Genomic DNA, 24,812 nt, shown 5'->3' with positions numbered 1-24,812 from the left:
GTTTGTGAGTTCAAGCCCCACATCAGGCTCTGTGCTGACAGCTCAGAGCCTGGAGCCTGCTTTGGATTCTGTGCCTCCCTCTCTCTCTGCCCCTCCCCCACTTATGTTCACTCACGCTCTCACAGACACAAAAATAAACATTCAAAAAAAAAAAAAAAGAAAAGAAATTGAATCAGTAACTAAAAGCATTCCCCACAAAATTTGCCAGGTCCTAATAATTATCTGTGTGTTCCACCAACATTCAACCAACTGATAATTCCCATTTTAAACAAACTGTTGCAGAAAATAGGAAAATATAGAATGAACCACTATTTATTTTATAAGACTAATATAATCAATGTCAAAACCAGACAAAGACAGTAGAAAATAGTTAAAAATATACAGGCCAATCTCATTTATGAACATAGACAAAGAGCCCCTAAACAAATGCTGGCTACTAGCAGCCAGCAACATGCAACATAACCAATTAGGTTTTATTACAAGAATGCAAGGAAGAGTTAAAGAGGAAAAAGAAATTCTATTACTGTAATTTACCACATTAACAGATTAAAGGAGAAAAGCATTTATAATCAACTGAATAAACATAGAGAAACAACTTCCAACATTTATTAATTTAAACAAAAATTTGGCAAAACAGAATTTCTTCATCCTGGTAAAAAGAAATATGGCAACAAAGACAGGGTAGATGCTGACTGATCTCATTTCCTTTTTCTCAGCACAAAGGAAGACGTTTCCCATCCTCTTTGTAGTTGCACTGGAACCATGTGCCTGGCCAATGGATGTGGACACAAGTATTGTGTACCACTCCCAGGTCTTGCCATAAATCCCTCACAGTCATCCACTCTCTCTCCTTCTTCCATAGAGACCTTGGAAATCATGCATTGAAGATGACAGCATCACAAAATGGAAGGTGTCTGGATTAAGTCACTACTTGGAGTGGAAAAGTCAAGAATAGCCACTTAGCCCACATGTGAGTGGGGGTGGTGCAGAGATAGAGAAAAAGAGAGAAAGAAAGAAAGAAAGAGAGAGAGAGAGAGAGAGAGAGAGAGAGAGAGAGAGAGAATCCCAAGCAGGCTCCATGCCACCAGTGCAGAGCCCAATGTGGGGCTCAAACTCACAAACTGCAAGATCATGACCTGGGCTGACACCAACGGTCAGTTGCTTAACCAACTGAGCCACCTAGGTGCCCCAAGAACTTTTAAGTACTTTTAGCAACTTTCAAATACGTAATACAGTATTATTAACTACAGTCACCATTTTGTACATTACATCCCAACTTACTAATTTTATAACTGGAAGCTTGTACCTTTTGGTCCCCTTCACCCATTTTGTCCACCCCCACCCCTTACCTCTGGCAACCACCAATCTCTTCTCTGTATCTGTGAGCACAAGGGGGTTTTTTTGGTTGTTGTTTAGATTCCACATAAGTGTGATAATATGGTATTTATCTTCACTTAGCATAAGACCCTTGAGGCCCATTCATGTTACTGTAAATACCAAATTTCCTTTTAAAAAAATTTGTTTTAGTCTTTATTTATTATTGAGAGACAGAGAGAAACAGAGCATGAGCATGGGAGGGGCTGAGAGAGGAGGAGACACAGAATCCAAAGCAGGCTCCAGGCTCTGAGCTGTCAGAACAGAGCCTGACGCAGGGCACGAACCCACAAACTGTGAGACCATGACCTGAGCCGAAGTCGGACGTTCAACTGAGCCACCTAGGCGCCCTACCAGATCTCCTTTTTATAGCTGAATATTCCATTGTGTATATGTATAGGTATACATCTTGTATGTGTGTGTATACATACATTTATCAAATCATCCACGGATGGATACTTATCACATGCTTCTGCATGCTATTTTGTCCCATTGATTTGTATCCCTCTGCCAACAGAACACTGTCTTAATTGGTGTAAGTTTGTAAAAATGTTTGGAATTGGATAGGGCCCAAGTCCAATGTCAATACAATGAGCTTCTTCAACACCAGGGCAGTTTCTCACTTCTTATCCTTGGGTACTTGATGGTCATTTTGTAAGTAAATAAATGAAGCTGAAAGAGGAAGTTAGAAAGTCCAAAGAAAAAAGCAGACAAGAGGGGATATGCCCCTCCCCTCTCCAAAGAGAAGTCCCAGGAATGCTAAGTCTGATCTGGTAGGAGTGTAAGTCAGAGCACTCAAATCACAGTGGGAGGAAGTGGAGAGAGTATAAAGCTAGACCCCTCTTCTAAACCTCCCAAAATATAGAAAGTGACAGAAGGCTTTTGGAACCAAGAGCTAGAGGAGCCTGGAAGCAAAAGCTGAAGCTGTCAGCTTCCCAGCAGTTCACACCCTGAGACAATCCTCCCACCTCCAACCCCCGAAGCTGCCAAAAGCCCCAGGCAGGGAAACAGGCGTCCCAAGATGGCCCCAGCCTCAGCAGCACCACGCAGCACTGGGGAAGTGACAGTGATTGGGGGAAATAAACACTATTATAGCTGTGATATTTTAAAATTCCACCCTCGGGCAGCATCCAGTTGCTATGGCAACCCTAACTCTGCTGGGAGTTCTGATTACCAACTTGCTCGATGCACCTGCCTCTGGCAGCCTAGAGGTGTCCTCAGGAGGCCGGGAGCTGCTGCCACCAAGCGGAACACCAAGGAAGTGCCTCTATGTTCTGGCTCCAAGGTAATGACTTGAAGAGACCCAAGGTGATTCTCTGTTCAGTGTGAACCCCTCATGATATAGTTTTGTTCCAGCTTAATACTTTTATTAAAAATACTTGGGGTGCCTGGGTGGCTTAGTCGGTTGAGTGTCCAACTTTTGATTCAGCTCAGGTCATGATCTCACAGTTTGTGGGCGTGGACGCTACATCAGGCTCAGCACGGACAGTGCGTGGCTTACTTGATGTTCAAATTGACTTACAAAGTCTTTTTTGTTTTGTATTCACTTGGCTCCATCGAAACACAAAAAAGTAGTATTTTCATTCAGTTTGGGACTGAGCAAATGAAGCAGGTGGTTGTGAGTTTTGGTTCTGTAGTTTAGACAAAGCCCCTAAGGGACAAGATTGGCACTGGAGCTGAGCGGCTGGCTGGCCCTGTCCTCTGACACAGATTTGAGTAAGTACCGTTGCATACACTTGCTCTTTGGCACCCAGTCTGGAATGGCTTTGTGAGATCTTCAGGAAACCCAAACAAGTAAGAGAGAGAAATGACTACACAGTCAGAATGACAGGCAGCCAAAGGGACAGAGCCAGAGGTAGACAGGCACAGAGATGCTGTCATTCTGTCATTTCAATGTGGAGCAAGGGAGTCTTGACTCTGGCATGATTCCTCCCCATATAGCCATACTTGCCTTTATTGTCCAACTCATTTCTGCACTCACCTGTCATTCCATTTGGTAAGCTTGACCTATTTGGCCCGAGGAGAGCTCACATGGGCTGTATGCACAACAGCAACTGCTCCAGGATACAAAACAATGCTTGGAGAAGGGCAGCAGGCTGGCTAAGGGTAGGAGAGTCTTTGGTGTGTGTCTCAGGAAGAATACTGGGCTCAGAGTCAGGAGACTGAACTGCAGACCCAGCCTCTCCATTTGCTAACTGACTGGACACATCATCAGTGAAAGGTAAAGCACCATGAGAGCAGGTATTGTTGCCAATGACTGGTCATTGCTACGGCACCTAGAATGGTGTTTGGCACCTAGGCAATCATCAATAAATGTTTCTGAAATCAAAGTAAAATAGTGCCTTGGTGCCTTCCTTTAGAAAAATAGGGTAAAAATTCTCTCTTCATTAGGGGCTTTAGAAGGCTCTAACAAAACAGGATGAACAATGTTGAACTTACCATGCTTTGGAAAAGCTTAAGCGATGTACAAATGGAATCTAGCAAGACTGCCAGCCAGATGCAGCCAGATGCCGTCATCAGATGACTGCTAGACAAGGTACTTCTGAGGCCAGGGCTTTACCCACTTGCTCAGGGCACTTGAAGAAATACTCAGTTAAATGCTTGTGGGCCCCAGGCACTGGAGTTGTACTACTAGTTGCCTACTCAACATGCATTCTACTAGTCTTCCAAACAGACAGACCCGGATTTCATTTGAGCAACATTGTGCCCTGTCCCTGCCTCCTTGTAGCTACCAGCATCTGTGTGATCCACCTGTAGTCAACCAGACAGAACTGAAGTCCTAAAGTAGAACCTCTGGGAAAGTTCTTTTGAAGGAATCCAGCTCCACTTGCTTTGTCTTCACCTTTTTCTCCATCCTCCTTGGAAGGTGGATGAGCCATCTTGCAATTGGACAAACATACATGCTAAGGATAGTAGGCCAAGCACCTGAGTCCTTGATGACACCCTTGAGCTTCTTCCCCCGCCTGAAATGCCTACTCTGAACTTCCTATCGCTTAGAAAAATAACCACCTATTTGTTCAAGCCACTGTAGTCAGATTTCTGTAATAAGCAGCTGAACAAAATCCTAAATGATACAGTACTGCACTTAAAATAGCTCATTTATGACATACACACTGCCAATGCCAGTTTTACAGATGAGAAAATGGAAACTTGGAGAAATGAAGGAAATTGCCCATGGCCATATAGCTAGTGAATGACAGCTAGGATTTGATTCCAGGTCTGTCTGACTCCAAGACCCTTAGTCTTTTCACTTCTGCCATAATCCTCAAAGGAGAAGAAAAAAAGAAAATCATGTTTGGGGGCACCTGGGTGGCTCGGTTGGTTGAGTGTCCGACTTCAGCTCGGCTCACGATCTCACAGTTCATGAGTCTGAGCCCTGTGACTGGCTCTGTGTTGACAGTGTGGAGCCTGATTGGGATTCTCTCTCTGCCCCTCCCCCGCTTGTGCATGCATGCACAGTCTCTCTCAAAATAAATCAATAAACTTAAAAAAAAAAAGGAAGTAGACATAGGTCACGAGTAATAAGGACTATGGAAAAAATTAAGGAATTAAGAATGCTATTTGTTATAGGAAGTTGAGGGAGTCTTCTTGGGAGGACATATCCACCAGACACTGAACAAGTGATGAGGGGGGAAAGAGATAGAATGAACCATGTGGACAGTGGAAGTAGGGCAGAGGGAACCATGAGTGCAGAAGCCCCAGGGGCAGGAATGGGTATGATGGATTGGCAAGGGAGCCAGCAGGGCTAGTACAACATGAAGGGGAAAGAACAGCATGTAGAGGCATTTGTGCTGCAGTAAAGAATGTGGGCTTTTCCTCTGAGATGAAAAGTCATGGAGGGTTTTGATCCTAGAAGAGATCAAACTTAGGATTTTGCTTCTGGGCTACTGAGTGGAAAGCAGTGGGGAGGGAGGAGGAGATGAGGCAGGGAGGCCAGACTGGAGTGTGCCGCAACAACGCAGGCCAGAGGAGCCAACAGTCTGGAGCAGGGAGGCATTGAAGGCTGGAAAATGCTCACACTCTGGGTACATTCTGAAGGCAAAGTTGCAAGATGTGCTGATGGACTGGCCGTAGGAGATGAGAGAGAAGACAAGGGTGTCTAAGCCTTCAGCCTACTATCTTCAGTGCTGTGTCTACGGGGCGGGGGCTGCAGCAGGACCCAGAGTAGGACCCAGGCTGCTCAGGGTGCTAGGAGTAAGGTCAGACTGCACTCAGCTTTGGACACAGCCAAGCTCTGATACTTCTAGAGTGAGCACAGCTCATCACTCCCTCCTTTGTGAAACATGTTCACTCAGCTTCCTAGACTCTTGTGACTCTATTTCACTGGCCACTCCTTCTCAATCTCCTATGTTTCTTTCCCTCTGAATGACTACCAGGCATCCAAACAAAAGGGTCAGGAAGTCAGTGAGATACAGAGAAGTAAAGAGTATTTTGAGAAGAGGGGAGGGAGTCATCAGCTTTGTGTCACATGCAAATGACTGCTGGAGTAACACAAGGGCAAGAAATGACCAAGGGATTTGGCAACACAGACCATGGAAAGTGAAATTGGATTGCTTGTAGAGGAAGGAATATAAGAAACACATTCTTTCCAGAATCACACAGGATTCTGTGTGATTTGTTTTTTCTGAACAAACCATAAGCAAGATCTTTTTTTTCCGTATCAGAGAAGTTGCCAAGTACATACCAAAGCCTGGGCATAACTAATTCCTAGACAGACTCAGGCTTTGCAGGTCGGGGGTGGGTTGGTGGTGGGAGGGAGAACAGAGGTAGGAAAGCAGAGACATCAGCACCTTATGGGAGCAAAATGGCACCAATCTCTTTGCTTCAAGATCACCCACATTGCTCACCCACTACTCTTCCCCCACCGGACTTTCTAGTACCTTCCAAGAAGCACTTCACAATAGACAGCATAATGAATTTTTATTATGATTATTTCAATTAAAAAAAATAAGCCCAGAAGTCTCTGGGCAATAAGCTAAAATACAATAAAAAGCAGTATCTTAGTGTTAGCGACATACCTTGCTGGCATGCAGTGACGCAGTAGTAGTAGTGCCTTCAATGCAGGCAAGGCTCTGTAGAAATTTCCACATTATTTCCTACCACTTCCCCTTTTTTCAGAAGTCCCTACTGAAATGAGAGATGAAACTGAGGCACAGAGGTAAAGGAACTAGCCTGAGGTCAGACTGCCAGGAGAATCAGACAGGAACTGAGCCCAGAAAATCCTGACTGTTCTACCCAAAATGCTACCCAGATACAATTCTGTGGCTATTGCCCAGCAGGAGAAGAAAAACAGTGTCTTCTTCTAAGTGATCAGTTAATAACACCCCGTGGGGTGGCAGAAAGTGTCACAGGAAGCAGCCCTGACTTGATGCCCAGCGATCTGGGCCAGAAGCTAGTCAACAGGACTCCCGTAATGTTCCAGGGCCCCTCCTGCCCCCTTGCCTCCAATGCACAGCACTCACTATAAAATCCAACCCTCCTTGTGGAAAACCAGCTGCACTGCCTCGTTCACGTCATTCACGATGTGGGATGCCTCCATGAGCCCCGGGCTGAAGCTGAAGTCCCGGTGCCCGTGGAATGGAGCCTCCTCTGCACCCTGGACAGGCTGGGTAGGCTCTGGACCCTTGGGATTGTACACACCAGTGCACACCAGGATAGAGGCGCAGCTCTGCGTTGCTGAGGGTCGTTGCCTCCACAAGCCACCAGCCCCCTGCTTCTCTGCCCCATCATGCTTCACCATCTGCAGGTACTTGTGGAACAGGTTGGCACCGTAGACATCAGACATAGGATTATCACTGGCAGGGGTAGCCATACCAGAAAAGGAAAGAGAAAAAAAAAACCCAGTTCAGTGTTACAAGGTAAAGAGAGAGAAGGACACCTGTGGAACTGGCGTGCATTTGATACAAGGAAACAAGGGAGTGATCAGGTATGGAGGAAGAGCAGGGGGAGTCTTGAAAGGGATGAGAAGCTGGAGCAGCACTTACCCAATAGCATAGAGTTTCCGAATGGGGGCCACCCAGCCCCGCCTCTCTGCCTGCTGCCTGATCAGGTCCTCTGCATACTGGTAAGTGAGGACGCTGGGTTTGCCCATCAGGCCTTCGTATCGCAGCTCTTTGCCCGTCATTTTTCGGTAAATGGTTTCCAGGCACAGCAAAAAGGTGCCATGGCCAAACCTGTCAGAGAAGAGAGCTCAGCAGTTCAGGCCTCCCCTCACAGGCCCTAAGCAGGACCCTATACCTTTCACTCCAGCACCCTGTTGGTGACAGGTAAGTGAACTTATTTCTAGTAAGAATGACATTACCTATTTTTATGACCTGCTGTTATCTACTAACATTTGTTGAGCACTAGAGATGGCGTATCACACTTACCTCTCAGAATAACCCCATGAGAGAGCAGTCATTCTCCTCATTTACAGTGAGAAGACTGAGGCATAAAGATTAAGTAACTTGCCCAACATGGCAGAGCTAGGATTACAACCCAAGCAGTCAAGACTCCACAAACTGAAGTTTAAATTCAGCTTTAAATTTGTGGAGACTACTGGTTGCCATTCTCCCCTTCTTTCTCAGTGTCAATTTGCAGCTTACCATATTGTGACCCGATGTAAAAAGTACTCCCTTGCCTCCACTGCAGCGAGGTGAGCAGCCATGTGAATAAGCTACAGGCAGAGAGTCAATGAAATCAGAAGTGCTGGGCTAAACTATTAGCAAGTGTAAAATTGGGGAGTATAAAATTGTTCCATCCTTCCCCACTCCTTCCTGCTGCCTGGAATGCTGATATGGCGGCTGGAGTTCAGGCAGCCATTTTGGATTATGCTGTGAAGAGCCAAGGATTGCACAGCAGGAAGACAGAGGGAGCCTGTCCCAGATAGGTGGGACTTCCACACAAGCCCTGGACTGCTTACCGCATACTTCTTTAACATGAGAAAGAAAGAAACTTCTATCTTGTTTAAGACACTTTTGTTTTGGGTTTTCATCCCTGGCTGCTAAACCAAATCTTAACAGATACTGTCCAACATATTAAAGTTGTATTTCACAAATCAAAACCACATTGAGATACCACCTCACACCAGTCAGAGTGACTAAAATAACAACTCAGGAAACAACCGATGCTGGCAAGGATGTGGAGAAACAAGAACCCTCTTGCACTGTTGATGGGAATGCAAACTGGTGCAGCCACTAGGGAAAAGTGTGAAGGTTCCTCAAAAAATTAAAAATAGAATTCCCTATGACCTAACAATAGCACTACTAGGAATTTATCCAAAGGATACAGGAGTGCTGGTGCATAGGGGCACATGTTACCCCAATGTTTACAACAACACTTTCAACAATACCCAAAGTATGGAAACAGCCCAAAAGTCCATCAACGGATGAATAAAGAAGATGTGGTATATCCATACAATGGAATACTACTTGGCAATGAGAAAGAATGAAATTTTGCCATTTGCAACCACGTGGATGGAACTAGAGGGTATTATGCTAAGTGAAAGAAGTCAGTCAGAGAAAGATAGATATCATATATTTTCACTCATATGTGGAACTTGAGAAAGTTAACAGAACACCATAGGGGAAGGGAAAGGGAAAAAAAGTTACAGAGGGAGGCAAACCATAAGAGACTCTTAAATACAGAGAACAAACTGAGCGTTGATGGGGGCTGGGAAAATGGGTGATGGGCATTGAGGAAGGCACTTGTTGGGATGAGCACTGGGTGTTGTATGTAAGCAATGAACCATGGGAATCTACCCCCAAAGCCAAGAGCACACTGTACACTCTGTATGTTAGCTAACTTGACAATAAATTATATATTAAAAAAAAAAGAAAATTTAAAAATAATAATTAAAAAACAAATAAACTTGTATTTCAGTGTCACTTATTTATGTGACAAATTTTATTTTCAATTTTTAAATTACTGAATGAAAATTAATCTCGGGGTGCCTGGGTGGCTTAGTCGGTTAAGTGTCCAACTCTTGGTTTCAGCTCAGGTCATTATCTCACAGTTTACAAGTTCAAGCCCTGCGTCGGGCTCTGTACTGACAGTGCAGAACCTGCTTGGGATTCTCTCTCTCCCTCCCTCTCTGCCCCTCCCTTGCACACGCTCTCTTTCAATAAATAAATAAAAACACTTAAAAAAAAAGAAAGAAAATCAATCTCAAATTTAGTTTATAAACTGAAATTTGCCCCTGGCTATTCAGTTCCAGCCTACATAACCAAACCCCTCTCACCTAGTGTCAGCACACACTAACTATAGGAAGAATACTTCAGAAAAAATATCTAACCTCAACATGCAGAAATATACGTTTTATAAAATATTTATTTATTTTGAGAGAGAAAGAGAAAGCACAAGTGGGGGCAGACAGAGAGAGACAGAAAGAGAATCCTAAGCAGGCTCCATGCTCAGCTCAGAGCCCCGATGCAGGGCTCGATCTCATATTGTGAGATCATGAACTGAGACAAAATCAAGAGTTGGATGCTTAACCGACTGAGCCACACAAGTGCCCCTGCAGAAATGTATCTTTTAAAGTAACAAGGGAACACTTGTAACACTCATCTCTTTGGAGTTAATGAGTGACATGACTTCAGTCGCATCAAGTGTTGGGCCTGCTGCCCTCTGTTGATGGATCACTCACAGAGTGCACTGGGAATCAGTAAGTAGCAGAGAAAGAAAACTCTAGACTTTGGGCCTGCAGATTAAGAGCAGCCATACAGTACACAATAGCCATAGCTTCCCTTCCAGGAAGGCCCTCAAGGGCTAGGAAAAGCGCTGCCTAGACCGTTCTTAGCCTCCAAAAAGGACACGCCAGATGAGGTTTAAACAGCTGAGGAGAGAACATGGGCCTGCTCAATATCAATGTGCCTTTGAGAAAGTCACTTACCCACTGGGTCTCAAGCTCTCTGGCCTACACAATCATCAGAATAATTATTGCATACCCTGCCCTACATCTTAAGGGCAGAAAGAAACAACAAAGAACTCGTGCTACAGGGACAATGCAAGGAGCAGCTGTACTGCTGGCCTCAGAAGTCATCCATCATTTGGGCTCCAAAGGCAAACACAGCATGTTCTGGAGGAGCCCAGCTGGCTCAGTCGGTGGAGTGCACAACTCTTGGTCTAGGGGTCATGAGCTCAAGCCTCACGTTGGGGATAGCGATTACTTTAAAAAATAAAAAATCTTAAAAAAGGGGTACTTGGGTTGCTCAGTCGGTTCAGTATCCGACTTGATTTTGGCTCAGGTCATGATTTCACAGTTCGTGAGTTCAAGCCCCACATCAAGCTCTGGGCTCACAGTGCAGAGCCTGCTAGGGATTTTCTCTCCCTCTCTTTCTCTCCCTCTGAAAATAAAATATATAAACTTAAAAAAAATAAAAATCTTAAAAAAAATAACATGTTCTGTTAAGATTCTGGAGGGCAAAGATCATGTGTTAAAGATCATCTCAACATATCTTCAATGTTCTGTAAGCTATACTTTTCATTTAATAATTAGAAGTGACCCATTGAAAATCCTCCCAGAAGATTAAGTTTCTGTGACAAATATGGGTTCTGCTCAGGCAGGGGTCTGACCGCCCAGAGTACTGACCGCCCAGATGGTAGGAAACTGTCAGCAGGACCACCCAGGCAACAGATGGCAGTGGCCACCACAGTCAAACCCAGAGACTCTGTGTCCTCACCTGGGCATCCTGGCTTCAGCCATCCAAAGGAGATCCATGTTGCTGGCCAGGACAGGAAGATGGGGATAGGGGGCTGTTGCCAGACCAGTCCCAGGGTTCCCATTGCTGAGAAGGACATCCATGATCAGCTGCAGGCTGGTCTCCCAGCGGATTGGCTCCCCAAGGAGGAGTACCCCTTTAAAGAGTAAAGGCATGGAGGTGAGGGTTGCAGGGCACTCTGCCTGCCCTCTGTGGCTGGCAGGAGGAAGGCCCTTAGAAGGCCAGCTGATGCCAGCTGGCACCACCCAACCACAAGCTCTTCCTCCACAGTATACACCCCTGCAAGGGCACAGTTCCCAGAACCAGCCTTCAAAGAGCCACTCACCCATTCACCAAGGTGAACAAAGCCCAGGACCCAGGAAGGCACTTCCTAAGGGCTCCCACTTTCACTTGTATTCGCCAGTACTTCACAGAAGAGGTGAAAACAAAGAAAACCAGCAGCCAAGTCTCAAGCCTGCTTCCTCCGATGGACTAATGCTCTCCTGACCACCTCACTCACAAGTACCTGGCAAAGGGCTCATCTTCCTCAGCCACTTCTCTCTGAGCCCCAGAGGCCTGTAAACCTAACAGCTAGGACAGGGGGATCCAGAGTGACACAGACCTGCATTCCAAGTCCCTGTTAATTTTCCTTTGTGAATGTGGGCAAGTTATTTACCTTCTCTAAGCCTTGGCCTTCCCAAGTATGTAATAACAATACCTACTATTGTTTAGGATAAAAATGATGTAATAAAGCACTTAACCCACGCTGGACACACAGCACTTAGCAAATGGTAGCTGCCAATATAAGCTACAAGGCCAGCGACTGAACAAAACCGGTGGTCTCAAGGGGGAAGTACTGCCCCCTAGGGAGGTGTTCTAGAAACTGGAGGGTGTATTTTATTTTTTATGTTTATTTATTATTTTTGAGAGAGAGAGAGAGAGAGCAAGCGAGTGGGGGAAGAGCAGAGAGAGAGGGAGATGCAGAACCCGAAGCAGGCTCCAGGCTCTGAGCTGTCAGCACAGAGCCCAACACGGGGCTCAAACCCACGAACTGTGACATCATGACCTGAGCAGAAGAAGTTGGTTTCTTAACTGACTAGGTCACCCAGACACCCCTGGAGGATGTATTTTAATTGTAATGATCATGGCAAGGGATCATGGGAGGGGGCCAAGAATGCTAGATGCTCAGGACACTCCTACTAAACAATCAAAAACTGGCCCCTATTAACATTTGAGTGTTCCATCTGACATTCACAAAGGTGAAAAACCTATTTATAATTAATTGAGCTTAAGCCCTAATTTAATTCTACATGTAAACATAAAGTATTTTTTGGTAGAGTTTTCATACACACTCATTTTCCAAAAATGCAACTATCATGTAAGTCAAGAAAAGACTGCACTTTATCTTTCCAAAACTTTACCAATAGCTGTTCCCTATTTTGGAAAATCACTTCACCAATGACAATGCTGCCCCTAATTTCTGAGTCACAAATAAAACACACCTATATCACACCTATCACACTTATATCAGGCTGCATTTGTAGCTGTAACATTCATGGTGATTCCATGTTTTGTATTATTATTTCACTACTTTATTATGTCTTCTTGAATAATCATTTACATGTTGAAGTACATATTACCTTACTAAAAAATGTTTGTTTTATCTCTCCCTCTTACAATTAGGGCTTTAGGGGCAGCTAGGTGGTTCAGTCAGTTAAGTGTCTGACTTTGGTTCAGGTCATGATCTCATGGTTCGTGGTCTCAAGCCACGCACTGGGCTCTGCACTGATGGTGCGGAGCCTGCTTGGGATTCTCTCTCTCTCCCTCTCTCTGCCCCTCCCCGACTCACGCACTCTCTCTCAAAATACATACATACATACATACATACATACATACATACATAAATAGGGCTTATGTTGAACTAGTTAATTTTTAATATACAGTATTATTCAGTATGTATTCAATTAATATACAGTATCAGTGAACTTCACTGCAGAGTAGTAAAGAGGACATTATGGTATTTTTGTTATACAAGGGAGAACTGGGTTTAATGGAGCTGTGAAACGCTGGTTTAGATAACCTCTGGGGGCCTTTCCATGCTAAGATTTTCTACACTTACAATTTTTCTGGAATACTAAGGCAAGTGACATGGGGAAGGAAAGATTAAAAACAAATGTCTCAGAGGTAGTAAGTGGCAGATCTGAGACTAGAACCCAGACGACCTGACATCCAACGCCCCTAGCAACCCTACCAGTCTGTAGGCACAGAGCGGCACTAGGACAGCCTGGAGGGCCAAAAGGAGAAGCACCCAGAGCCACGCCTATCCATCCCAGCAGAGGACCTCATTACCTTCAATGGCAGGGAAGTCGTTCCTTAGAAGGGGCTGCCAAGAGACAAAGAATAGGCCCATTAATGCCACAGTCGCAGTCCACTACCAGACAGCCACACAACCAGTTTCAAGGGGTAGCAGGAGGAAAGACACACTTTAGACAGATCAAAGACCACCCCCAGGCCTAGTCCAAGCCAAGGAGAAGCCAGATAGGACTGAGGAAGAAAATTTACAAAGAAAAGTAAAGAGAGAAAGAGCAGGGCTACCACAGAACAGTCTGAGGGAACCCACATATGAAAGTCTCCCAGGAGGAAGGGCTAGTCAGCTGTCCTTCTTCAGGACAGGAGGTAAGTTATAAGCCAAGCAAGAGTCTAGAATCAGGTAGCTCAAATGAAGGTAAGCCTATGGAGAAAAGGGAGGCCATCAGGGCATGATGGACCATTTCTCTCAACATGAGATGAGGAGGCAGGAGTCTTCAGTTTACCAATCGCCTGGAGTCCGTTCCTTTTCTAGACTATTAGTCCTGGCACTACTACTAACCAGCTATGTGACCTGGGGCAGGTCCCTTCCTCTGCACGGGGCTCAGTCTCTGAGCTGCTCTAAGATCTGTTCCAACTCTGACATTCGAGTTCTCCACATAATTTGCATGGTCCTAGAAGAAAGCTTTCAAAGGCAATGAAGTGCTCTATTCAATCAGAAAGTTCCAGAGAAAGGACTAAGGCTACATAAACAAAAGTTAAGCTTGTTTGTTTATAACTACATTTTTCCATATTTTGACAGTGGTTTGACTTAAACTGTAGGCCATATGACATAGAGTTCACATGAGGAAGGGGGGCCAAAGGCCATCAAGGGCGGGCAGTCATACTCTAAAAGATCAACGAGAGGCTCCGTAACCAGTGATCAGAAGAGATAACAAGTCAAACCAGTGGTTCAAATAAGAGCCAAACCCACAAGGAATATGGACATACTCAGAATTGCTGGTTACTTTTAAAAGCAAGCTATTTCTCATAAGGACAACTTTCCACAGCAAGCTTCAGTATAAAGTAGCAGCAATGATTAATTTCACAAAGGTTAATGATTCTCCCAAGCAACACTCAAAAAGCCAGTTGGTAAAATATAAAACTGCTCACTGGAAATGCTAAGGCTTTGAAAGGGATTCTCAGCTAATTACAAACGATGCAGAAAGGAAAGCCCTTAGGAGCCAGTTGCTCTTCTGGGCCATCCTTGTGTATCTGGGGAACAAAATCCTTGGCCAGATATGCCTCTCCAAGATGGATAAGATGAAGTTCTTAGTGGGAGGGGTTGCAAGGCTGGTAAGAAGAACCCATGTGGGGAATAAGAGGACAAAACTAAACACGAGACACCCAGGAGCATGCTCATTATTACCGTGGTCTTTGGCCGCCGCTGGAGATCCACCATGTCAAGCACAGGAAAGGCCATTCGCAGCTCATCCACAGTAACCACATTCTCAAAGCCCAGTCTACAGCAAGATCAGGAAAGAAAAGCTGGACACTTCTGGGAGATGCCTCTAAGATGAGGGGAACCAACACAGTCCCAACCAAACTAGTCCACCCAATCCCCAGATAGGAGTAAACCAGTGAGAGCCCAGACACAGCCCCGCAAGGCCCATGGCAATCCTGGAGGACAAGCCATGACTGCACAGGCAGAGCATGTATGCACACCATCACTGAATGCATCGGTGGTCACTGGGAACACTCCAGTGCCAGGTCCTATGCTGGGCACTACCAGGGCACAGAAGCACACAAGAATCTCTGGCCTCAAGCTCACTACATGCCCAGGGCCCATTTAAACCAGCACTCTGTGAACAGTGCTGCCACATGTGTTGAGTTCAAAAGAGGAGACTCCTCAGCAGGTAGCTGGACAGAGTCTAGAGAAGTCAGACGTGAGCTAACTCTTCAGGAGAAGCCAGATTCAGACAGTTTGGGGAGGCCACGAAGAGTGGAATGCCAGTGTCAACCAACCTCACCTCTCCAAGACCTGCCTCCATTTTCTTGCCCTCAATTCCCACTTAAAATCTTAACTGGGCATGGTTTCAGATTACTTTCAAAATGAATATCTCAAAAATGCTTCCATTAGATCACCCTAACAGCAACAACACCTGCAATGACTCTCCTGCCCACATAAGTAAGTTCGCTGGCCTCTTGCCCTTATTTCTGAGGTTTCCTTTCCGAGACACCACTCTTCCTCTTCTCATTCCCCACCCTGTCCCAATCCAATCTCCTGCTTTGGGGATCCATGTCTTCCCTGCTCTCTTCAGCATCCTTACCTCCTTCCCCGCATGGAAAACCATAACCATCTCCCGTGGCACAGCCACATCCCTCCATGAAGCCACCAGTCATTCCCACTCCCAGATCCTCCCTTCCCAACACCTGTGACTCTCAGAACCTGTACTGCACTCCTTGGTCTTCAATCATGTATCATCTTAAGCACTCCTGCATCCTTTCTGGGTGTGCTACTCCTACCTCCTCAAGCATGAACCTTTTGAGGAAGACACAGCCCCATGTGCTTCTCTTGGTCTCCCTGCCCCTGCAGAGCACACAGCACAGGGCTGGTACAGAGGAAGTGCTCAACACAGGTTCACAAAATGAGCAAATGAATAAGCTGCTTGAGTACAGGGACCAAGTCTTCTGCCTCTTGAGTGTACACACACCCAAAAGGTTCACTGTAGATATTAGTTGATAAGTTGATTGAGCACCCCAAAGAACAACGCTAGAGCAGTCGTTCCCAAACCTAATTAGTTTTCTCTTTTAACATACAGATTGCTGATTTTTAATCTCAGACCTAGTAAACCAAGAATCTATATATATATTTTTTTAAGTTTATTTATTTTTGAGAGAAAGAAAGCATGAGCAGGGGAGGGGCAGAGAGAGAGAGGGAAGGGAGACACAGAATCCGAGAAGCAGGCTCCAGGCTCTGAGCTGTCAGCATACAGCCTGATGCGGGGCTTGAACCCATAAACTGTGAGATCATGACCTGAGCCAAAATCAGGCACTTAACCAAGTGAGCCACCCAAGTGCCCCCAAGAACCTGTATTTTAAGCTCCCCAGTAGATTCCAATTCAGTGGGCTGGCTTTTGGAAACTATCAGGAACCAGGACCGGCCATACCTGGGAGCCATCCTCCCTCCCTCCAGAGCCTACCACATATCCCATAAGCTCTGGCACCATGCAGTCAGAACACCTCACTATGGTCCCCCCTCAGCCATGGAAGGAAAACTCCAGTCCTGTCCTCTCCTCTTCAGCCAGAGCAAGAATCACCAAAAGGATACACTCGGGCATTTTCCACCAGGGGCCCCTGCCCAGACACCAGCATCCGCTTGTTGTGATATTGGGAGAAGAGCTTCATGGGGCTGTGAGAGAGAATGACTTGGTCTGGCTCCACCTGTACAGACAGCCAAAGACAGAGGACAGCAGAGGTGACACAACAGTTGAAAATAATGGGGAGATAGGTGGCTTCTTTCACTTAGAAAGGAAAAAAATCTGTGCAGAAAAAAGGTGGGGGCAGCCTTTTCTGGCACCCGGACACTTTTAGACACTACCCAAACAGGTGTGAAAAGAACCTACTTTGGCTCTTGCCACAAAAAACAAACAAGCAGGAAATGCCATTAGTCGTGGGTTCTGACCACTCACCAAACCTGTTCTCAGTTCCTCCAACTGGAGACCACAGGGTTTATGTGCATGTTCTTTGTCATTGTCACAGAAATATGCCTCTGACTTTGACTTTCTGTTTTCAGTTCTACTTAAAGACTTAACTTTTTAACATTTATATAATACAAACTCCAACAATGCAGCCAATATTCACAATGTTTTTGGAACCCTCTCTGGAAGGCACAGAAGGGAACCAGTTGTACTCTTTTGCTCTGCAGTCACCCCCAAGCAATGTTGAACCCAGTCAATCAGCCACTTTATTTATTCTTTTGGTTCCAAAGGGCTGTTTCCAAAAACTAAATCCACCCTTAACAAAGAAGGATGTGTCAATGTTGATATACCAAGTGGAGCTCCAAATGGGCAAAAAGGGACTGCTTTTGGGGGACAGTGTTCATTCAGCTGTGTACAACTTATTTATGAGAAACAAGAGTGCCACCTGGTATACAGAGATTTAGGAAAATGTGACCCTTGCTTTCCAGGGGCTGACAATCCAAAACAGACAATCCTGGTGCCTAGAAAAGAAATTGACATAAAGACAGCAGACTGAAACTATCTAATCCATGGGCAGGATTTTTGTGCTCAACGCATAATGATATATAAAAAAATGCCCATGCTGATGAGGCTCTACTCATGAGTCTAAGCTTGAACTTCAAGTTATTTTCTAGTACTGACCCAACTGGCCATGCCCGAGGGCTATGCAACACTGCCCGAACCCAGGAAAGGCAGCTTAGAGTTGGAAGGGGGATGCCACCAGAACCACGTCTTTGGGCTTCCATGTCTCCACCTGCCTCACCTTGAACCCCAGCAGGGCTGACAGCTCCTGGGCTTTGCTCTGTTGTAAGATGTTCCCAGCATTCGTGACAAAGACCACGGGCACCCGCAGCTGCCCATGAGAGTTCACCAGCCTACGGAATGCTTCCAGAGCAGCAGGGATCACTCTGTGACCCCGCACCAGCACTCCATCGATGTCCAACAGGAACCCAAAAGTGGGCGCGCTCTGCACAGTGGAAAGAGAATCACCACAGCGTGAGTCAAGAGGCAAAGGGAAAGAAGGAAAAGACCCTTACAAAGTGGCGTGCCTCATTATCCCCAGGTCACCTAGAGGTTTGAATAGAAAATGAGGACATGGAGGGCGCCTGGGTGGCTCAATCGGTTAAGCATCTGACTTCAGCTCAGATCATAATCTTGTGGTTTGTGAGTTCGAGCCCTGCGTCGGGCTCTGTGCTGACAGCTCAGAGCCTGGAGCTGCTTCAGATTCTGTGTCTCACTCTCTCTGCCCCTTGCCTGTTCATGCTCTGTCTCTATCAAAAATAAATAAACATTAAAAAAAAAAAAAAAAGAAAGAAAATGAGGACATGGGATTTCTGATAAGGCAAATCCATCTATAAAAATGAATTAGTCCCTTGTCATGTATTTTTAAGGATATAAGTATTTGGTTAAAACCATCTTTACATAATTAATATAAAAGAATTTTTAAGTGGAAAATACAGAAATTCAAAAACATTCCAGCACTTTAACATAACCAATCTCATCTCTTTGTTTTCTCCCATCCAAGTACTAACCAGGCCTGACCCTGCTTAGCTTCTGATTTCAGATGAGATTGGGTGTGTTCAGGGTGGTATGACCATAGACTCTTCTTTTTCTATTCTTATGCTTATCACATAGCTACAACAACACTTTATATGTTCGATTTTACATCCTGTTCTTCTTGCTTGACATTCAAATATTTTTATCTGTTACAACAGCCTTCATAATCATCTTTTACTATTTTATTACAACACACACGAAGTTAAAAAAAAATTCAATTGCTATAGATGATATAAAAAATTTCTCAAGTTTCTTGTCTCCTTCTTCCACTTAGTGTTGTTTCCTATCTTGTATGTTTCCAGGAACTTTTTATAAATCTATAGTAATAACTTCTTATCTGTTAACTAACACACAATGGCATTATATTTTATTTTATTTTCCTTCTGACCTTTTTTTTTTAGATACCTTTTGGTATCTCTTATTTATCTTTCCATATCAATATACATAGTTCTATCTCCTAAACATCATTTCTAGCTACATAATTCTCAGTGAATACTCCACTAACATTATATTTCCCCCTATTTTGGATACTTACGTTTTCCTACATTTTTGCTACTATGAATAATGTTATAACGAACTTCTTCATGATTACTGGTTTTTCCTTAAGCTAGATTCATAAAAGTAGGAGTAATAAGTCAAGAGTGCAGGGGCACCTGGGTGGCCCAGTCAGTTAAGTGTCTGACTCTTGATTTCGGCTCAGGTCATGATCTCGCAGTCTGTGGGATCAAGCCCCACGCTGGGGCATGGAGCCTACTTGGGATCCTCTCTCTCTCTGCCTCTCCCCTGCTTGTGTTCTCTCTCTCAAAATAAATAAATACACTTAAAAAAAAAAAAGGCAAGAATGCAAACATTTTGGGACTCCTGGGTGGCTCAGTCAATTGAGTGACTGACTTTGGCTCAGGTCATAATCTCACAGTTCATGAGTTCAAGCCCCCACATCAGGCTTCTTGTCAGTACAGAGCTTGCTTCAGATCCTCTGTCCCCATCTCTGTCCCCTCCCCCCTCTAAAAAATAAATAAACATTTAAAAATAAAATAAAATCATCTTAAAAAAAAAAGAGTACAAACATTTTAATGATGTGTAACCTATTGACAAACGTTTTCTAAAAACACGTATCAGGGCACCTGGATGGCTCAGTTGGTTAAGCGTCCAACTTCAACCCAGGTCATGATCTCTCACGGTTCATGAGTTTGAGCCCCACATTGGGCTCTGCACTGACAGCTTAGAGTCTGGAGCCTGCTTTGGATTCTCTGTCTCCTTCTCTCTCTCTGCCCCTCCCCTGCTTGTGTGCTCACTCACATGCGCTCTCTCATTCTCTCTCAAAAATAAATAAATACTAAAATAAAATAAAAATGGGGCACCTGGGTGGCTCAGTCGGTTCAGCATCAGCCTTCAGCTCATGTCATGATATCACACACAGTTCATGGGTTCAAGTCCCGCATCAGGCTCTCCTTGCTTCGGATCCTCTATGTCCCCCTCTCTCTGCCCCTTCCTTGCTCATTCTCTCTCTCTCTCTCTCTCAAAATAAATAAACAAACTTAGAGCTTAAAGTAAAAAAATAAAAACATGTGTCAACTTACACGGCCACTGGTAATGCACTTTATGCTTGCCGATAATAATTTTCATATGTATCAAAGAGTTTGTTAATTATCAAAGGTCCTGTTAATTTAAAAGTTTAAAAATAATGGTATCTCTCTCAATATGTATTTCTTGGAACTTATAAAGTTGAACATTGTCCTTTTTAAGTTTATTTTTTTTTAGTAATCTCTACACCTAACATGGGGCTACAACACACAACCCTGAGATAGAGTCACATGCTCCTCCTACTGAGCCAATCAGGCACTCTGAACGTTGTCCTTTTTTTTAAAAAAATCATTCTTTGGACGCCTGGCTGGCTCAGTTGGTGGAGCACGTGACTCTTGAACTTCGGGTCCTGACTCCAAGCCCCACATTGAGGAAAGAGATCACTTAAATTAAAAAAAATTGTTTAGGGGGCGCCTGGGTGGCTCAGTCAGTTAAGTGTCCAACTCTCAATTTCGGCACAGGTCATGATCTCAAAGTCGTGGGATCAAGCCCTGCAGAGGGCTCTGCACTGACAGCGCGGAGCCTGCTTGGGATTCTCCCTCTCCCTCTCGCTCTGTCCCTTCCTCCCTCTCTCTCTCTCTCTCAAAAATAAACATTAAAATAAAAGGATAGGATATTAAGTTATATTAAGGAATTACTAATGTTGTTAGGTATGACAGCATTGTAGTTATGTTTAAATGTCATTTTCTTAGACGTACACACAGAAGAATCTGAGGGTAAAGTGATAAGAAATCAGCAATTCATTTTAAAATCTTACAGCTGGAAAAAACAAAAAATAAAAAAATAAAAAGCTTAACACTGGAAAAAAAGAGAGGGGAGGAACATAAACAAAGCAAGTGTGGCAAACTGTCATTAACTGCTAAATCTGGGAGATGGTTATATGGGTTCATATTATTGGTTTTGGATTTTTGAAAACTTACATAGTTAAAAAAAAAATAAAATGTCTCATTTGTGCTGATGGCTACAAAATTTAACCATACATAGTTTTAATGCCCATATCCTAAATAGCCACAAAAGTTGCTCTCTTAGAAATAAGAATCCACAGACCCTGCTACCGAAAACCTTTTTCAGGACAATTTAGCAATGTCTTTAAGGCTCCCTCATCTCTAACTATATAAATAAGTAATCATACACCTCCAACCCTTAGATGAATGTATACAGAGAAACCAAGCACTCAGTAACAAGAAAGTGAAGGTACAATTGTAACAAATGTGCCACATTAACACCCAGATATTAGTAACACAGGAAACTGGGGGAAGGGGGAATATATATAGGATTCCTGTACAGTTTCTGTTCAATTTTTCTGTAAACCTAAAACTTTTCTAAAAAATAAAGTTTATTAAGTTCTTTAAACGAAGTTATCTATATAGAAAGAGACCTTCTCCTTTCTTTTTTTTTTTTTTTTCATTTTTCTTTTCATTCTCTTCTCTATCTGTGTTCTGATTTTTCTTCTGCTATCACTTGTTTTGTTATCTTTTGTTTTTAACTAGTCCTGGGTATTAGGCCAAATCCTAAAGTTCTTATCTGTGGCACTGATAAAATGTATGGTTTAGGTTTGGGTTTTATTTTTAATGTTTATTTTTGAGAGAGAGACAGACAGACAGACAGACAGAGAAAGGGGAGGGGCATGGAATCCTGAATCTGAGCTGTCAGAGTCTGACGCAGGACTCAAACTCACCGGCCGCAAGATCATGACCTAAGCCGAAGTCAAGACACTTAACCAACTGAGCTACCCAGGTGCCCCAAAAATGTGTGGTTTTAAGATTAGTTTGAAGTGAAGGGACTATTAAGATGTTCCTCTGTACTTTTGCTTCTAACCTGGAATTGGTTTGGTATGTTTTCAACAACAGCATTAGAACTGTCTACTTTACTGTCTACTCCAATCACTTCCACATTTAAGAGAACTTACTATCTGCCAGTCATTGTGCAAAGTACCCTACATATATCAGAGAAAATACCCTACAGATATTCTTACAAAAACACTGCATGGTAAGTAATATCCTCAATACATAGATGGAGAAATTGAACCTTAGGAAGCTAAGTAATTTGCCTTAAGTCATTTAGTAAACAGTACAGGCAGGATTCAATTCTAAAGCTAGTACTCTGAAATGCTGACGCTACATGCCTTTCTTCCCTTTTTCTACTCTATCAGAAAGTCACTTGTAAATATCACCTGCAAAGACGCTAGAGTCAATACAATCGTTATAAGACAAAAAGTCCTTTTACCAAAATAGTCTCATTCCATGCTTCCAGCATGGCCACTTTTAGCTCTGTGGCACTAGTCAAGTCACTTAACTTCTTTGACTCTTAGCTGCTCCATATGCAAAAATGTACATAAATGTATAATATTATCATCATTACACACAGAAACTGTGATTTTAGAAAACGAAGTGATCCTCTTGAAAAAAAAAAAAAAAAAAGGCCCAGGGGGAAGTGAGGGTGACAGATCTGACTACCTGCCTTATTAGGGTCCTGGCACAGTTGTCTACCAGCTGTTTGACCTTACAAAGGAAAGTACTTAAAAACTTGACTCCAAGGGGCGCCTGGGTGGCGCAGTCGGTTAAGCGTCCGACTTCAGCCAGGTCACGATCTCGCGGTCCGTGAGTTCGAGCCCCGCGTCGGGCTCTGGGCTGATGGCTCAGAGCCTGGAGCCTGTTTCCGATTCTGTGTCTCCCTCTCCCTCTGCCCCTCCCCCGTTCATGCTCTGTCTCTCTCTGTCACAAAAATAAATAAACGTTGAAAAAAAAATTAAAAAAAAAAAAAAAAAACTTGACTCCAAGCTTCAGCTTCCTTACTACAGGGTTATATCTGCCACCAAAGTTGTGGAATTATCACTTAAGCACCGGGACAAATTGGGGACCCTGCACCAGTGCTCTTCCTCTAGCCCCTCAGAGCTTCCCCTACATTCTGCACGTAACAGAGGCTCATTATAAGCACGGCCCACAAGCGAATGGAACCAAAGTAAAAAAGTCGCACAAAACCCACATTTATCTCTGGGCTGTCCGTTTATATAGGCGCGGATCCCAGAGGGGAGTCTATCGCGAGTCCCCAAATCTCTTTCAAATGTAGCTGAAATATCAAAACCGAAAGATTCTCATCCTGAAAAATCACAGAGGAAATGCAAGAATCACACTCTGACCAGGAAAACAGAAACACAGAAATTGCGGAGTAACTTTGGAGACGAAAGCAGCGAACGGCCAAGAAACAATCCTGGTGCGCGTTTTGGGTTTGTTTTGTTCATTCTCTAGCTGGAGTAACTTTTCTTTCAGGCCGAAGGCACGGCAAATCCCCAGACTGAGGGGGAGGCGGGACGCGCCAGGGACACTCGTGCTCTGGGAAAGAACGAAGCGCACCGAGGTCAGTGGCCTAGTAAAAGCCATTTCCCAGGAGGCCGGGGATGCCGGAGTGGCCCGGCCCCTCCCTCCCTCCCGGCGGCTCCGGCCCCATCCCCAGCCCTGAGGACCTGCTCGGTGGGAACCTGGACTTTCTCACCTGTGCGGAGTCCGCGGCGTAACCTCTTCTGGGGCAGCGGCCCCGGAGCCCCGCCGCCGCGCGCGCCGCCCCCCACCAGAGCCCCGGCACCGCACCGACCGCCACCAGGCTGCGGAGCACAGCCATCCGGCCGCCCGTCGCGCGCACGTGCAGACAGTCGCCACGGCCCGCGGCCGTCCCCGCCCACGTCCCCGCTGCGCAGCCAATCAGCGGCCGGGGAGCTCTCGGGCCGATCGGTGCCCGAGACATCTCGGGAGTTGTAGTCTCGTGTCCGTGTCTGGAAGCCCGGTGAGGCGCGAGCCAGTTGGGGCTAGGGGTGTGACTGAGTTCTGAGTAAAGCTGGGCACGGGGTTGAGCACGAGCGGGGCGGGGCAGGCCAGGGGCAGCGGCAGGAACAGGGGCCGGGACTCAACCAGGTGCAGAAAGTTCTTGCCCGGCGAGCCGTGGTGGGGGTTCTGTTGGAGCGAAGAGGCGCAGGCCAAGTCTGGCCCTTAGTAGACGGACACTTGGGGTGACAGGCCAGTATGCACGACCTATGTACCTGCGGACTTCCTGTAACATGCGTTTCAGACTGAAGTCCCAGCTCCCTCAACCTTCGGTGACTTTATGAGAGAAAAGAAACTGTGTGGAGGGAATCAATCCTTATTTGCAAGGGGGAGGGAGAGGCAAAGTTTTCTTTTGATGTTCAAGTTCCCTAAACACCAATCAAGGAATTCTTGTAGGATACCAATTATTCATTCTTGTAGTCTTTCAGTAAATATTCGCTATGGTCCTCCTTCCTGCCCAGCTGTGTGCTAATTCCTGGGGAGACTATATGCATAAATAATCCTGCAAACTTACACTTTGTAGGGAGGTTGAATCAGGACTAGAATACAAGGGAGAAAATAACTGTCCCAAAAGAGGGTCAGATAACTAAGCGAACACCTTTGCTTTTGAGCACGGCTGTTTGTACCATTTGAAATGTGTAAGATGCCCCCTTTTAGACCTTTGATCTGTCCCCTGGGTATAGTTACACCAAGAATGGCTGAGTCCACAATATATTTAGCATTAGGTAAGAGGAAACAAGGGGGGCGTCAGGGATGGACAGAGACTGTGCTAACTC

The 24,812-nt window shown here is 44.9% G+C and overlaps 2 protein-coding genes across 2 annotated transcripts in view; both read right to left on the bottom strand.

Annotated features, from left to right (window-relative positions):
- Positions 1 to 6,277: 6,277 nt before the first annotated feature.
- HDHD5 (haloacid dehalogenase like hydrolase domain containing 5) lies at positions 6,278 to 23,851 on the bottom strand. The gene is made up of 8 exons (XM_030321336.1): positions 23,711 to 23,851; positions 17,841 to 18,044; positions 16,669 to 16,781; positions 14,767 to 14,860; positions 13,401 to 13,434; positions 11,034 to 11,208; positions 7,359 to 7,547; positions 6,278 to 7,169 (listed from the first exon to the last, which is right to left on the bottom strand). The coding sequence occupies exons 1-8, from the start codon at positions 23,834 to 23,836 to the stop codon at positions 6,836 to 6,838; spliced, it is 1,269 nt and encodes a 422-aa protein (XP_030177196.1). The 5' UTR covers positions 23,837 to 23,851; the 3' UTR covers positions 6,278 to 6,835.
- ADA2 (adenosine deaminase 2) overlaps positions 17,992 to 24,812 on the bottom strand; it is a 56,665-nt gene continuing 49,844 nt past the window's right edge. Inside the window, exon 12 of the transcript XR_003970168.1 lies at positions 17,992 to 18,044. The gene's annotated coding sequence lies outside the window, so the exon portion shown is untranslated. The remainder of the gene's footprint in view (positions 18,045 to 24,812) is intronic.

The sequence above is a fragment of the Lynx canadensis genome, chromosome B4, assembly GCF_007474595.2.
Source record: "Lynx canadensis isolate LIC74 chromosome B4, mLynCan4.pri.v2, whole genome shotgun sequence".
NCBI lineage: Eukaryota > Metazoa > Chordata > Mammalia > Carnivora > Felidae > Lynx > Lynx canadensis.
The sequence above is the reverse complement of the archived record's forward strand: the minus strand, read 5'-3'. Positions and strand labels throughout refer to the sequence as shown.